The sequence below is a fragment of the Sabethes cyaneus genome, chromosome 1 (genome assembly GCF_943734655.1).
Source record: "Sabethes cyaneus chromosome 1, idSabCyanKW18_F2, whole genome shotgun sequence".
Taxonomy (NCBI): domain Eukaryota; kingdom Metazoa; phylum Arthropoda; class Insecta; order Diptera; family Culicidae; genus Sabethes; species Sabethes cyaneus.
The window spans coordinates 143,597,750-143,611,789 of NC_071353.1; the positions used below are offsets into that span (position 1 = coordinate 143,597,750).

Genomic DNA, 14,040 nt, shown 5'->3' on the forward strand with positions numbered 1-14,040 from the left:
GCTGCAAGGCCCAATAATATTAAAAATATTTGTATGTAGTATGTGCAAACACCGTAATTTATTAGTTGCGTAATTAACAATAAAGCTGACTGGTGGCATACTGTTGGGGCTTATAAAAGGCTTATCGTCTACCAAAAACCAGCTATATCTATTTGAAGAAACTTGGGAAATTACGGTAAGCAAATAGCTTCACCCAAGTGCCTATTCTGTGGATCGCTGTACTTCAACAGGAGATCAAAAGAGAGTCCGATGGTCTACGTGACGGTGTTGCCTACATACCGGCTCATCAAAGAAAACAAGTTTGATCAACAAAATCTGAATTATAAAACAGTGTCGTGAAATTTGTATTACTAATATTATTGTAATCTAGCTATTAAGGTATTATTGTATTTGTTTTTGCCGGACCTGAATGAATAAATCTATTGGGTCGTTAATAAAAAAAAAAGAAAACAAGTTTGGCAGTGACAACCCGAGCAGGAGCCAATACCTCATCCATACCTAATGAATATCAAACTCAGCTATCATATCTAAATTTAATATTCATTAGTAATCGCATTTTTATAAAAAATAACTCATAAATATCTCGATGAGATAGGATACTTCATATATGATATGATACTTCAATATTAATAAGTTATTTTACATTTTTGTACTATACCAAATGAATTACTGAATCAGCTATGAAGTTACAAAGAATGACTTACAAATGCCTCATTGAGGTTGTTAACAGTTTGCTAGTCTGGTGCTAGTGTACATTAAATCGTCCATATATCACTAGCGCCAGAAGCAAATGCTAGTCACTCACAAACTAGCTATTTCAACATGATAGAAGTGTTCCAGGCGCATTTGCCTCGCATATTTGTAGTAGTTTAAATGAAACATCTCATTTTTTAGGCTTAAATTAAAAACAAAATTCTGCAAATTGTTAGTGAATGAAAATTTATTTACATGAATGAAGGAATGAATGAATGAATGAATGAATGAAAGGAATCGGTGGGTTTATGCGTTAACAAAATTTTTTACTTTCAGGACATCAAACTGGACTAGGTTTGTCGCAGTTTTAAGAAATCTTTTTGAGACGACAGGACTTTATCACTCTTTCTGGCACATTTCCCAAGCACAGATATCAAATTAATATAAGTTCAAAAGTCGTAAAGAAACTCCGACCTATAGGGACGAGAGGGTTTTGTTCCTTTTTTTCTAAACAAAGTAATCGAAATCACAGTAAACAGATGGTGTATCCATTCATAATTGGCAGAGCTATTAGCGTTCAAAATCTTTTATTCTTTCGTGACGTGACGCTCGTGACACCCTGCGGTAAGACGTAGTTCTACGTCAAAAAAACTTATCTATTTATATAAAAATAAATTTCTGTTTGTCTGTCTGTATGTACCTTATTGACTCGGAAACTACTGAACCGATCGGTGCGAAAATTTATATGCTATACTAGCTGACCCGACAAACTTCGTATTGCCACAAATTAAACTGTGTTGTACATAAATCCTGAATCTTGGATGACCTCCATCACAATCTCGAGTTTTGCAAGTTTCTGAGGAGTTCATGAGTGTTTTAATATACAAATTTTCCTCACAGTAAAATAGAAAACAACTCCCCCCATCGCTCAGCCTGATAAAATAAAGCGGATAGCATTTAAATATTCGCCACCATTACAAACCATTTCGCCGAATACCATTATGCAGAACACTAATTCTCGGTTGACCATAACACGGAATATAGACTTTCGCAGAATACTATTTTGCGAAAAACCTTACGCGGGATATACCATTTCACTTCCGACGGCAGGTCGCCGGCAACACTCGCGGACTGTGGCCGTCTCGCGCTGAATCATCTAATGTTACTATTGATAGTTTTTAGTGGTCTTGTTATTGACAAATGTTTTATCGAAGATTCTAAAATTTCTCGATTTCGATTAGTTTTTGAGTTATGCAAAAATGTCTGTTTTATTTGTATGAGAGACCTTATCCCCCTACCACAGGGGTGAGGGGTCTCAAAGAATTATTAAAAAAATTCATGCCTCCAAAAACACTCACATGTCAAATTTTGTTCCATTTGATTAATTAGTTTTCGAGTTATGCAGAAATTTGTGTTGCATTTGTATGGGAGCCCCCCTCTTAGTGGGAGGAGGGGTCTCTAATCATCATAAGAACCTTCCCTGGCACCAAAATCCCCTACATGCAAATTTTCACTCCGATTGGTTCAGTAGTTTTCGATTCTATAAGGAACATAGGGACAGACAGACAGACAGAAATCCATGTTTATAGGTATAGATATTATAAAACATAGGGTTTGGTACGACTATAGATAGATGAAATGATTCAGTACGATCATTGATCAGTCAAATGATTCGGTAGGGTGATTGTGCATTGAAGTATATGGTTCGGTATGACCATAGTTAAATGAAAAGGTAGAAATCGGTAAAATCATAGATGTATGAAATGGCTTGATGCAAGTATGTACGTGCCATTGCTGATGTCAACCGAGACTGTGTTATTGAAAAAAAAACCACAATAAAGTGTGTGAAGAAAAATTTACTTGACAGGCTAGAAGGAAGAGTAAAGTTTCGCATTACTGGAAAGGCAAAAACTGCAGTTACGTGAAGTCAACGTTTCTCGGAGGCCTACCTTACGAGTCGAAGCATCCTCAATGCCGAAAGACCCGGAAACTTGTGTTTCCTCAAAAAAAAGTCAATGATAGGGGGTTTATGCCTTAGGACATCCAACCGTTTTCAGCATGTACCAGTAAATTGTGCCAGGAAGAGCCATCCTCAGGGTTTCGTTCGCTAGGTAGGTATTAGTTGAATGTATGACAAGGTAGACTTTTATCTCCAAATAAGTATGATAAATAGAAAAGTCGCCAATAAAAATTGTTTTGAAGCGTGTAAGCTTGACATCTTTTTCATGCTTTTATATTAAGTAGTTTTTAAATCATATTTTATCCTGTGACTAGAGAAGAGAAATGGGGATTGAATTCCCCTGATACAGAATATTCCTTATCCGACCATCAGAGCTCGTCTCGCGCGATACACAATCTCGGCAGAGTTAGGTTGCGCTACCGTCGCGAGAAACGGTATGAACAGTTTGGTGCATAATCGTATCGGTAATCATCCGTATCGTTTAGATTCCAACCGCGTTCAACGACCTGACAGTGAGCACAGTCAGTCGTCTGCAGTTGGTTAACAAGCAAGACCTGGGCGATTCTTTTGGTTATAATTTAGGTTTCGTACAGATCTGTTTTACGCAATTAGTTACTTGTCACAAAAATAACGGATTTCCCGACTACACCTTGGAGAATTATTTTGCTCTACCTTAACTTTTTAGAGAAGTGACACTGCCAAATAGCAATGAGTTTATTGAGTTGTAGAATCTCTTTTTGCTGATTTAAATGTCCATTCACAAGTCTATTGAATCATTAGCATTTAACACAAGTTTACTGTCTTGAATGTTTCATGTTTCCGGTGAACATATCATTTTGCTAATGTACTAATATTTGGAAAACTTAAATCATCAGTTCTCGTCCTGCGTTGAAAAGTAAATACAGCTTATTTGATCACAATTTTCAGAAGCGTTGGTTATTTTGCAATTTTGACACACACACCGAAGGTGTTCAGCGCCACCATCCGTGACCTCTCAAGTCACTCGGATTTTGCCAACCGCTACAACCGATTAATCTTCGACTGCAGCGATATTGACTAACACTACCGGTCGATGCCAGTTTTCACGGTCACCGCATTGGCAAGTTCACACAACTCAGTCGGGTGTCAAATTTTGTTCGATTTTTCGAAAAAAGCATGAGTCAATTCAAAGCTGCGACCGACCGGTGAGCAGCCCCGGTGATAATTTGGTGACGTTAGTTTGTTCGTTCGCAATGTCAATGTCATGCATGCGGGGAGAGATCCGCTAATTTACTCAACTTTTAGTGATGATCAGAACGACAAATTCGAGGTAAAAATGATACATTCGCAGCTACGCTACGATGCGCTACGATTAGTTCAGATCACTTGAGTGTGGATGGAGCATCACCGCTGCTACCTAATTACAGTTTCTTTTGTTTATTTATGTAGTATTTTTTATTACTGTCGGATGACCTCCAATAGTGAGAAGGGCTTAAAACATGGGGAATTTCGATTGTTAATCCAGTTCCTCTCTGTATTGTATACTTACATAACCTAAATAAGTTTTATTGGCACTAACATAGATATTTCATACTTGTACAGACTGTGATGTATTGCTAGCCTAACACTCTTAATCTTTACCCTAATATTATCGATCCAGAATTGATTAATCTATCGAGAAAATTAACAGATTTGGCTTCTTCTGTCTGTTAATTTTGTCGATGCTAATAAAGATTCATTCTGACCTAACTTATGGAATAGAACTGAGCAACTTGATTTTCTTGTTTTGCTTCTACACCTAATAGGATAAATGTTCCCCATTTGAAAAATGAACGAAAAATACAAAAAAAAAAAAACAGTACAATTGTGGTAGTTATTTATCACAGAAAAAATCCCTTCATCAGTTCAGAGTAGTCTTTTACCGAAAGTTTAAGTTTAAGGTTTCACCGCATTATTACTGCTTCCGGCGATGGTTATATTGCCCGGTCCGTACACGGAATTTTTCAGTTCGTTCTTGTAGATTGCCACGTTGTATTTGGTTTGCTAAAAAAACAGAGAACACACATTTGAAAACAGTAATCAACAAGGTTAAACTAGCAAAAAAGCGGTTACATTCCAAGCGTCATTCCACTCTAACCGGAACAGCTTCTGCAGACCTCGGTAGTTTCGGTTTAGAATTCGGCCGAGCTCCGCTCGGGTGATACGATACTTGGCGGTGGTGCTTATCGACGGATCCGGCGTCGTTGTTGGTAGCCGGGGCTAAAAAAAAGTATTCAGTTATTCTACTAGTTCCATTTCACAAACCATGAGAAGGGTGCTAATCAATTTACATCCGGGGTGGTCGTCGTGTAAGTATCGGTGAACTCGTTGCTCAGGATGTCGTAGATGTTCTTCAGCGTCCAGGTGGTGTCGTTGTACTGCTGGTAGATTATCTTTCCCATTTGGCCAATCTTCTGGAATAAGCCAAGCGCACGTTTGTGTCGGATGAGCTGAATTTGAGGAGCGGAAAGAGACCGAAAGAAACCACCAAAAAACAAAACGGGGGTAAATAGAACACTCGCACACAACTCACTTGGTTAGGTTCAATATTTCTAAGCCTAACTACCTACTACGGATTTGATGTTTGATAAAAATAATACACCGAAATACAAACCATACTGACTAACTACAGTTCAATTCCTCAGGATCACCGACACATGAGGTTCTACTTACCGATTTTAGGGAGGAAGTTGACTTGGTTGACTTGTATGAAGAGGCCGAAGCAAGTAGGTCCTGATCCTGGTCGTTGGCTTGCGTGCAGCTGGCTGCTAGTAGAAATACCACCAGTGCGAATTTCCACGGACAAGGTGCGAGAAGGGTCGACATTTTGTGGAGAAAAGATCGTTTGGGTGTTGCTGCAAGAAGAAGAAGTATGAAAGAGATTTACGATTATGGAAATGCTTAAGTTTTCGTTAGATTGTATACATAACGCTCAAGGCGCCTAATCAATGTACAGTTACAACACTGTACACAAATTCGACGTGACATTGAATCAGACAGTTTCTGGAGTGCCATGTCATGTCATGTTAACCCAATCAAGGTGGTATTTATACCCAAATCAGTTGATAAAGATAACACCATGACCGCCTTCACAACCGTAATAACTTCTTAAAAAATTCCCCTTTGTATGGCAATTAACCTGCTTACCAACGTGGTAAATCTACGGAAGCCGCACTTGATTGCCTAGTGACGCTGATTAAATAGTAACTCCAATACTGCCTCAACACACGGTACTCTGTGCTTTTTTTGATACTGAAGTTGATACTATTAAGTAGGAAAAATACTGCCTCATTCGGAGATACGTCAATCACGATTCCAGCAATCAAAGGATGTCCTCAAGGAGGAGTTCTTGCTCTGGTCACTGGTGGTCGACATTTATTATGCGGATGAGACATGCTCTTACTCCCTCCACATAGTATGATATGATCCCTCCACATCAGTATGTAACCGATCGTTATAGTAAAATCATCGCATTTCCGGAACCTTCCGAGCAACCGAAGGCATTCTGCACTCGCTTCGACTTGACGGAGAACGTTCTCGTGCGTCGCCAACCGATTTTAGCCAAAGAAGGAACCGCCTGTGAGTAGCGCCGTAGCGAGCGGTTGGCCAAACTGGCCCCCGCCAAGGGCGCTTGCTTTAACAATAATATATGCATTGAAAAACGACTTATTTTAGCGATATTTCACGTCACGTTATCAGTTGATTGGCATGCAGCAGCCATAGCGTAAACAGTCAAACAACTACGCTCGATGTTTTGTTCGTACTGCCAGCTCCACCCCATGGTGAAGCACTTCGTATCCGCTGAATGGAGCCAATCTGGCATCAATATCCTCTCTCGCGAGAAAAGCGAAAGCGTTGACCGGAAGCAGTAACGTGCAGCAGAAGCTGAAAATGAAGACCGAGAGCAAGGCGGTTTCTTCGTAACAGTCTAAACGGTGAAGAAGTACTTGGCTAAAATGGACATTTTTATACGGAAGTGTCAGTCGAAGCTGGCTGTGTCTAAGTAGCAGGCAATCGCCCAGAGAACGGTTGAAGGTGCAGGTGAAGCATGATGTCGTGGTTATATTAGGCGCTAAAAACTACTTAACGCTGAACGGCACCGACTGGTAGAGGACCGAGTATTTTATGTCCACCACCAAGAAGGTGCCAAGTTCCCGAAAAAGATCCTTCTGTGGCAGATGATCAGCGACAAGAGGATGTTCAAGACGCTGTTGTATCGTTCAGGTTTTACGGTGAACAAGGAGATACGAAGTACCTACCGAAAGTTGTCGCTTTCTTTTGGAACTTACCGGAAGAGTACGGTGGTCTTTTGGCCGGACCAGGCCTCTTGACCCATCGAGCCAAGAGATCACAAGAGGAGACGAACCGGCTGAAGGTAAACGTTGTACCGACGACCACCAAATCTCCCAACGTCCCTCAAATGCGACCAATGAAAATTTTTTAGTTGAAGTTCAAACGGAACATTTACTCCCATACTTTTGTGGCCAAAACGGAAAAGGAGCTGATCGTCAAAGCCACGAAACAATTGAATATGTTGACGAGTACCTTTTGCTCGACTTTAGCGAAGGTTCCGGTGAACCGCTGTAAAGCTCCCTAGAAGAACGTCGAAGCATTTCTGGAAGCAAATCTGATTTAGGATACGAGGGGGCGACAAATTGGGTTTTCGCCAGGGGCGCCACAAAGACACATTACGGCTCTCCCAAGCAGCACACTTTTCACACTAATGGTTACAGAAACTTATTTATGACTGAAACTAGTCATAAATCGGTTGCCACAACTAGTGTTTATAAACGGTCCATTTAAGCAAATCTGATAACACGGATGTAATCCACAAAATTAGCTCTCTCGCATCAAGCGATCGTTCTTATCAATGTAGGGCAATATCGTACAAGCAGCAATCGATCGGCTTTGATCGTGCGCTATATTCACCACACTAAGCCACAGCAGCGTCCAGTCTGCTGGGCCAGTATCAGTTAGAATCAAATCTTTGATCCATTCGCATCGTTCTACTTAACTCGGTGTTAACTAGAAGAGCTAATAAAATTCACTAAGTTAAAGTTCAAGTTTTTCCTCAAAAATAAAGTGTAGTTATTTCTCTAAGCCGGCAGTTTTTAGACTTTCGTGTTCCGAAATCAGAACCGTCTCACGCGTGTGATATTTTAGTTTGGCGCTATCGAAGGCGCATTTTTCTTTGCCTTAAATCCAATCGAGAACATTGGTCCTTCGAACCGGATGAACTCCGGATATTCTCGATTGGATTAAGAACTAAGAATCGCGCGAGTGAGAACGGTATAAACGGACTGGTTTTGTGTGAAACTTTTATGCGACACGTGGTCGCTTGTGATACATTGTGCGCGGCGGGATTTAACAAAGGCATCACAAGAGGCATTGTGCCTATTGTTCATCTATACTGGCTTTGACTGCGGCGGCCATCGTCGAATGCTGTTCATCGTTTTGTTCACGGAGAGAATCGGCCATCGTTTCTGCTACGGACTCGCTGCTGCTGTTGCTGTTACGCTGCTGGGAAGTATTCTATCGAATCGAAGTGCATGTCTGTGGTGGCGTTTTTTGCATGAGGCGCCAACATATGTTCGTAAGGGTAGAGTTGGGAGTTGTGCAAATAAAGAAAGATTTCAATGCATGACCGTATTTCCTTTGAATATTTTGGGTTTGAGTTGGTTTCATATTCCTTTCATTGCATGATTGTCTGGCTTTGTCGGTAATTTCGAAGTTGTCGGGTCCACTGCTGCTGTCAATCCCCCACAGTTGGTCAATACACCCAGCGGCCCAGCGAGAGGAAGAATATGATGAAGCCATTCGGGTTGTAGAGGAGGAGTACTATGAAATTAAAACATCTCTCCTGGCCTTGCGATCCAGTGCAGATACAAATACTGTGCGGGCTACCAATGACGTCACATCAGCTGCAGCGCAACCGTGTTTCTCTAAGGTAAAGCTGCCCGATATTAAACTTCCGACATTCAGCGGCAAGGTAAAGGATTGGGTTACCTTTCGAGATACGTATCGGAGTTTAATACACAATAATCGTCAACTTGATGCTGTCGATAAGTTTACGTATCTACGATCGTCAGTCTCCGGTGATGCTCTTCAGGAGATTAATTCAGTTGCACTTTCGGCGGATAACTACGAAGTGGCTTGGCGCATGCTGGAAAAACGATTTGAAAACAAAAAGCTGATTGTGAAGGCGCATCTGGATGCTCTCTTTGCAATTGAGCCCATGCGAAAGGAAAGTTACGACGCTCTATGCTTCCTGATCAATGAATTTGACAGGAATTTACAAATGTTAGCGAAAATTGGGGAAGATTTTTCGAATTTTTCGGTCTACGATTTTGGCTCACATGGTGTATACACGTTTGGACTCAACCACGCTGCGGCACTGGGAGAGTCATCATAACTCAAAGGAAGTCCCGAAATACGAGATCCTGATTGAATTTCTTCGGGATCAATGCACAGTGTTGCAGTCGATTGCTCCAAGCAAATCTAGTACAGATGAGTCAAAGCGTCCACGGCTGTCTGTGACACATACTGCTGTTCAGTCGTCGAGACGGTGTTTGTTCTGTGGCGATTCGTTCCATTTGGTGTTCCAATGCAACAAATTCAAGTCCATGTCAGTGAATCAACGTATGGAGGAGGTGAATAAGAAACGGTTGTGTCGAAATTGCTTGTCCGCTGGACATTTTGCTGAGAATTGTTCCCGAGGTTCCTGTATACGATGCGGCAGAAAGCATCACACCCTCCTACATCACGAAAACGGAGTAAGCGTATCTAGTGCAACAAAACCATTCGTTCCAAAAGCGCAAAGTAGACCACAGACAGCAGGCCCACAACCACAACAACCGCAACACAAGCCACACGGTCAGACACAAACCACACTCACTCAAACACCAACAGAACAAAAAGCCACTACATCATATCCAGCTGTAAGCACAACCCCTCTTAACACTCACCCACGAAACACCACAGAACATCACACAACAACTACTCTTGAAGCCGTCGCTCAAGTTCCGTCATGTCAAGTTCTCATCTCCACTGCCATTGTGCGGGTGGAAGATCAATTTGGCAATATTTCGTTCGCTAGAACTTTGCTGGATTCGTGTTCCGAACTCTGTTACATGACCAGTAAATTTTCGAAGAGACTAAAGCTCCGAGAATCACCCGCATTCTTGCAAGTACAAGGCATCGGCAATGGTAGCACTTCAGCTACTAAGTGCGTTGAAGCAAACATCCAGCCACGTCATCCCTCAATTTCATCGTTTGCGGAAAGTATGAAGTTCTACGTTTTACCAAAGATTACCAACGCTATACCGATAAGCTCAGTTGAGATCGATCCTGGTCACCTTCCCCAAGAAATGGTATTGGCGGATCCATCGTACGGAAAACCTGGACCAGTCGATATGATCATTGGAGCTGAAATATACTTTGACTTGCTCACTGCCGGGAAGAAAAGGTTGAGTGAAGATGGCCCAACTCTCCAAGAAACCGTATTCGGTTGGGTGATATCAGGACGAGTTCCTAAGCAAGTTTCTCCGCGGACATCGACCTTCGTTAGTTCAACCGTGGATCTTCAAGAGTTGATCGCCAAGTTTTGGGAATTAGAGACCTGTTATGTGACCAGTACTCATTCCGTGGAAGAGACCGCATGTGAAGAACTGTTCGAGCGAACTACCGTGCGTGACGCTGAAGGTAGATTCGTCGTAAGTTTGCCTAAAAAGGAGAATGTGATCCAGAAATTAGGAGAATCGAAAGCTATCGCACTGAAACGGTTCTCGAGCCTGGAGAAGAGGTTAGATGCTAACCCTGAGCTGAAGGCGATGTACAAGGAGTTTATTCACGAGTATCAGCTGATGGGTCATATGAAGGAGGCACGCGACGATCCTTATCACGAGCCCATTTACTACATGCCTCATCATGCTGTGTTGAAGCCAGACAGCACAACGACAAAACTTCGTGTTGTTTTCGACGGGTCGTGTCGCACATCGACTGGAGTCTCCCTAAATGATGCGTTAATGGTAGGCCCAGTGGTTCAGGATGATCTGTTTTCGATCATCACCCGTTTTCGTTTGCATCGCTTTGTTCTTGTCGCGGACGTTGCAAAAATGTATCGAATGGTACAAGTTCAACCTTCTGATCGGCATTTGCAACGAATTCTCTGGAGAGATTCATCCGAAGATCCAATGAAGTCATTTGAGCTCACAACCGTTACCTACGGCACTGCATCTGCGCCGTATCTCGCGACAAAATGTCTCTCAACGCTAGGGAAAGGTTGCCAATTGACGCACCCTCTAGCTGCCAAGGTAATTCAAAAGGACTTCTATGTCGACGATATGCTGTCCGGAGCAGACAGTATCGAAGAAGCTATTCGACTCATGTCAGAGGTAATTGAGATTACCAATTCAGCTGGTTTTATCCTTAGAAAGTGGAATTCTAATTGCGCACAGCTACTTACTAAGCTTCCTAAACATCTAAGAGATGATCGAGCCACCCTAGAGCTGGACTCCTCTAGCTCTACCGTGAAGACTTTGGGACTCCGTTGGGATACCAATTTGGACAGTTTCTATTTCTGCTTTCCACAATGGCGGTCGAATGCATCAGCCATCACAAAGCGAAGCATCCACTCAGACGCAGCATGCTTATTTGACCCGCTAGGCTTGGTGGGACCGGTAGTAGTACAGGCGAAAATAATCATTCAACAGTTATGGCAGTTGAAATGCGGTTGGGATGAACCATTGGATGAAACATTGCAAACAATTTGGAAGGAGTATAAGCAAAATTTAATGGCCCTTGAGTCACTGTCAGTTCCTCGTTGGATCGGCTTTGCTAACGATTGTTCGGAAATTCAGCTACACGGGTTTTGCGATGCTTCAGAAGTGGCCTACGCAGCATGTCTATATCTGCGTTGTACTGCATCGGATGGGACTGTGTCAGTACGTCTCATCACGTCGAAGTCGAGAATAGCACCGCTAGAGAATCTGAAAGCCAAGAAGAAGAAGGTAACAATTCCTCGGTTAGAACTATCATCCGCCTTGCTGCTTAGTCATCTGTACGAGAAGTTTTCCTCTAACGTTACGATCAAATCAACATTCTTTTGGACCGATTCCATGATCGTCAAACACTGGCTGGCATCGCAACCGTCAAGATGGCAAGTTTTTGTCGCTAATCGTGTGTCGGAGATACAACACATCACCAAAGGTGGCGCTTGGAACCACGTCCCCGGCATTGAGAACCCGGCAGATTTGATTTCCAGGGGAATGTCTCCAGCTGAATTACAATATCAACCCCTTTGGTTCCAAGGTCCACGATGGTTGGCTCAGAATCAACAATATTGGCCGCGACCAGAAGAATCCATTCCAGAATCGTTCGAACCATCTCTCCTGGAAGAACGACCATCGCCAGCTTTCCCCGCTCAAGCTACTCCACCTAGCGAAATTTTCGGACTTAGATCGACATACTCAGAACTCATCAGACTGGTCGCACTACTCATACGTTTCAAGCATAATTCGCAACCTAGCAACAGGCAATCTAGAAGAGATGGAAGCATTACACACGTGGAACTAGAACAAGCAACGCTGCTACTAGTCCACTTATCTCAGCAAGAGTGTTTTTCGGCAGAACTACTCAGCTTGACAAGGCAAGGTCATGTTCAAGAAAGCTCTTCTATCAAAGGTCTACGTCCTCAGCTTTCCGTTAATGGTATAATGTGCGTTGGCGGCCGGTTATCTCACGCCCCAGTTACTGAGTCTAGAAAACATCCATTCATCTTGCACCACCATCACCCGCTCGCAATTTTGGTTATGCGACATTATCATCTGCGACTATTTCACGCCGGCCAGCAACTGCTGATTGCATCAGTTCGAGAGAAGTTTTGGCCAACTGCTATCAACAGTTTGGCTAAAAGGGTTATACATGAATGTGTCTCATGCTTCAAGAATAAACCTAAGGTCGTAGATCAACTAATGGCAGATCTTCCGTCCGAGCGAGTAACGCCATCATCACCGTTCTTAAAGGTGGGAGTAGACTATTGTGGTACCTTCCTTATATCCTATCCTAACCGTCGGACCAGACCAGTAAAGTGTTATGTAGCGATATTCGTTTGTCTGGCGGTGAAAGCGGTTCACTTAGAACTCGTAGCAGATCTAACAACTCAAGCGTTCCTGGCTGCTCTGAGGCGTTTTATCGCGCGACGCGGAAAACCAAATCTAATCATGTGTGATAACGCTACAACATTTGTCGGTGCTAAGCGGGAACTATCTGAACTACATCGCTTATTTCTAAGTCAGCACTTCCAAGATGCTGTTGTCAGGGATGCCGGAAATGACAGCATTGAGTTCCGTTTCATTCCTCCTCGCACTCCGAACTTTGGTGGTCTGTGGGAGGCACAGGTGAAATCGTTCAAGAATCACTTTCGTAAGACAATAGGACTCCGAACGCTAAACATCGATGAAATGCAGACAGCTCTTGCTCAGATTGAAGCAATCCTCAACTCTCGTCCGATGACACCACTTAGCAGTGACCCAAATGATTTCCAAGCTCTCACGCCTGGACACTTCTTGGCGCAGCGTCCCATGACAGCAATCCCGGAACCAGATCTTCAAGATGTACCCGTTAATCGGCTATCTATGTGGCAGCGTGCCCAATACTTCACTCAGCAACTATGGAAAAAGTGGACCACGCAATATCTATCAGATCTTCATAATCGGACTAAATGGACCAAGCAGCGAAACAACGTGACAGTAGGAACAATGGTCCTGCTGAAGGATGAAAGTTTACCTCCACTACGATGGAATCTGGCTCGAGTCGTCAAGGTTTTTCACGGCTCAGACGGCAACATCAGGGTTGTCACCGTACGTACAAAAGATGGATGCTTCGACAGGGGAATTTCTAAGATATGCGTCCTCCCAATTCGGGACAACGCTCAGCAAGTCACAGCAGATGGAAACTAAACCCACTGCTGCATCGGTGCGGAGGGCTCCCTAGTGAGTGCCTCCGCAGCCCAGTTAAGTTTTTGTTTTTATTTACATTTCAAAAAGCTCAAGGAATGTTTGTCTCCCATAGGGTATCCTGGCCCCGGTCATCCGGGCCATCTGAATCGTCATCTGAAGTCATCCACTCTACACAATCCGCAATCTACTATTCATGAAGAAGCCCGAATCCGTCTCGTTTTATGCATGCATGTCAGTCTTGGTGAAGGAAATCGTTTGGTGGCTAGGCTGTATCAATCTCGGCGCATAAGGCGTCTGCATCAACTGTGAAGGTTTTTGCTATGTTACGAAATCAGCTAATCACATCGCCTCATCGACAGTATCAAGGTTCAGCATTTTCAAGAAGTCCCTAAAAGGCAACTATGACATCTC

At 42.9% G+C, this 14,040-nt stretch overlaps 2 protein-coding genes across 2 annotated transcripts; one reads left to right on the plus strand and one right to left on the minus strand.

Moving 5' to 3' along the window:
* Window positions 1-4,241: 4,241 nt before the first annotated feature.
* Window positions 4,242-5,520, minus strand: LOC128732644 (uncharacterized). Its single transcript, XM_053825939.1, has 4 exons — window positions 5,345-5,520; window positions 4,963-5,121; window positions 4,745-4,891; window positions 4,242-4,675 (listed from the first exon to the last, which is right to left on the minus strand). Exons 1-4 carry the CDS (start codon window positions 5,495-5,497, stop codon window positions 4,568-4,570), a joined length of 567 nt encoding a protein of 188 aa, XP_053681914.1. The 5' UTR covers window positions 5,498-5,520; the 3' UTR covers window positions 4,242-4,567.
* A 3,792-nt stretch (window positions 5,521-9,312) lies between these two features.
* LOC128746331 (uncharacterized) lies at window positions 9,313-13,629 on the plus strand. The gene has a single exon (XM_053843383.1). The coding sequence runs from the start codon at window positions 9,313-9,315 to the stop codon at window positions 13,627-13,629; it is 4,317 nt and encodes a 1,438-aa protein (XP_053699358.1).
* The last annotated feature ends 411 nt before the right edge of the window (window positions 13,630-14,040 follow it).

Coding starts and splice junctions, on each gene's coding strand:
- LOC128746331 (XM_053843383.1), top strand. CDS start 9,313: ATGGAGGAGGTGAATAAGAAACGGTTGTGTCGAAATTGCTTGTCCGCT.
- LOC128732644 (XM_053825939.1), bottom strand. CDS start 5,497: ATGTCGACCCTTCTCGCACCTTGTCCGTGGAAATTCGCACTGGTGGTA. Junction 4,892..4,962: donor ACACGACGACCACCCCGGAT/GTAAATTGATTA, acceptor ACTTTTTTTTAG/CCCCGGCTACCAACAACGAC. Junction 4,676..4,744: donor AGTGGAATGACGCTTGGAAT/GTAACCGCTTTT, acceptor CTGTTTTTTTAG/CAAACCAAATACAACGTGGC.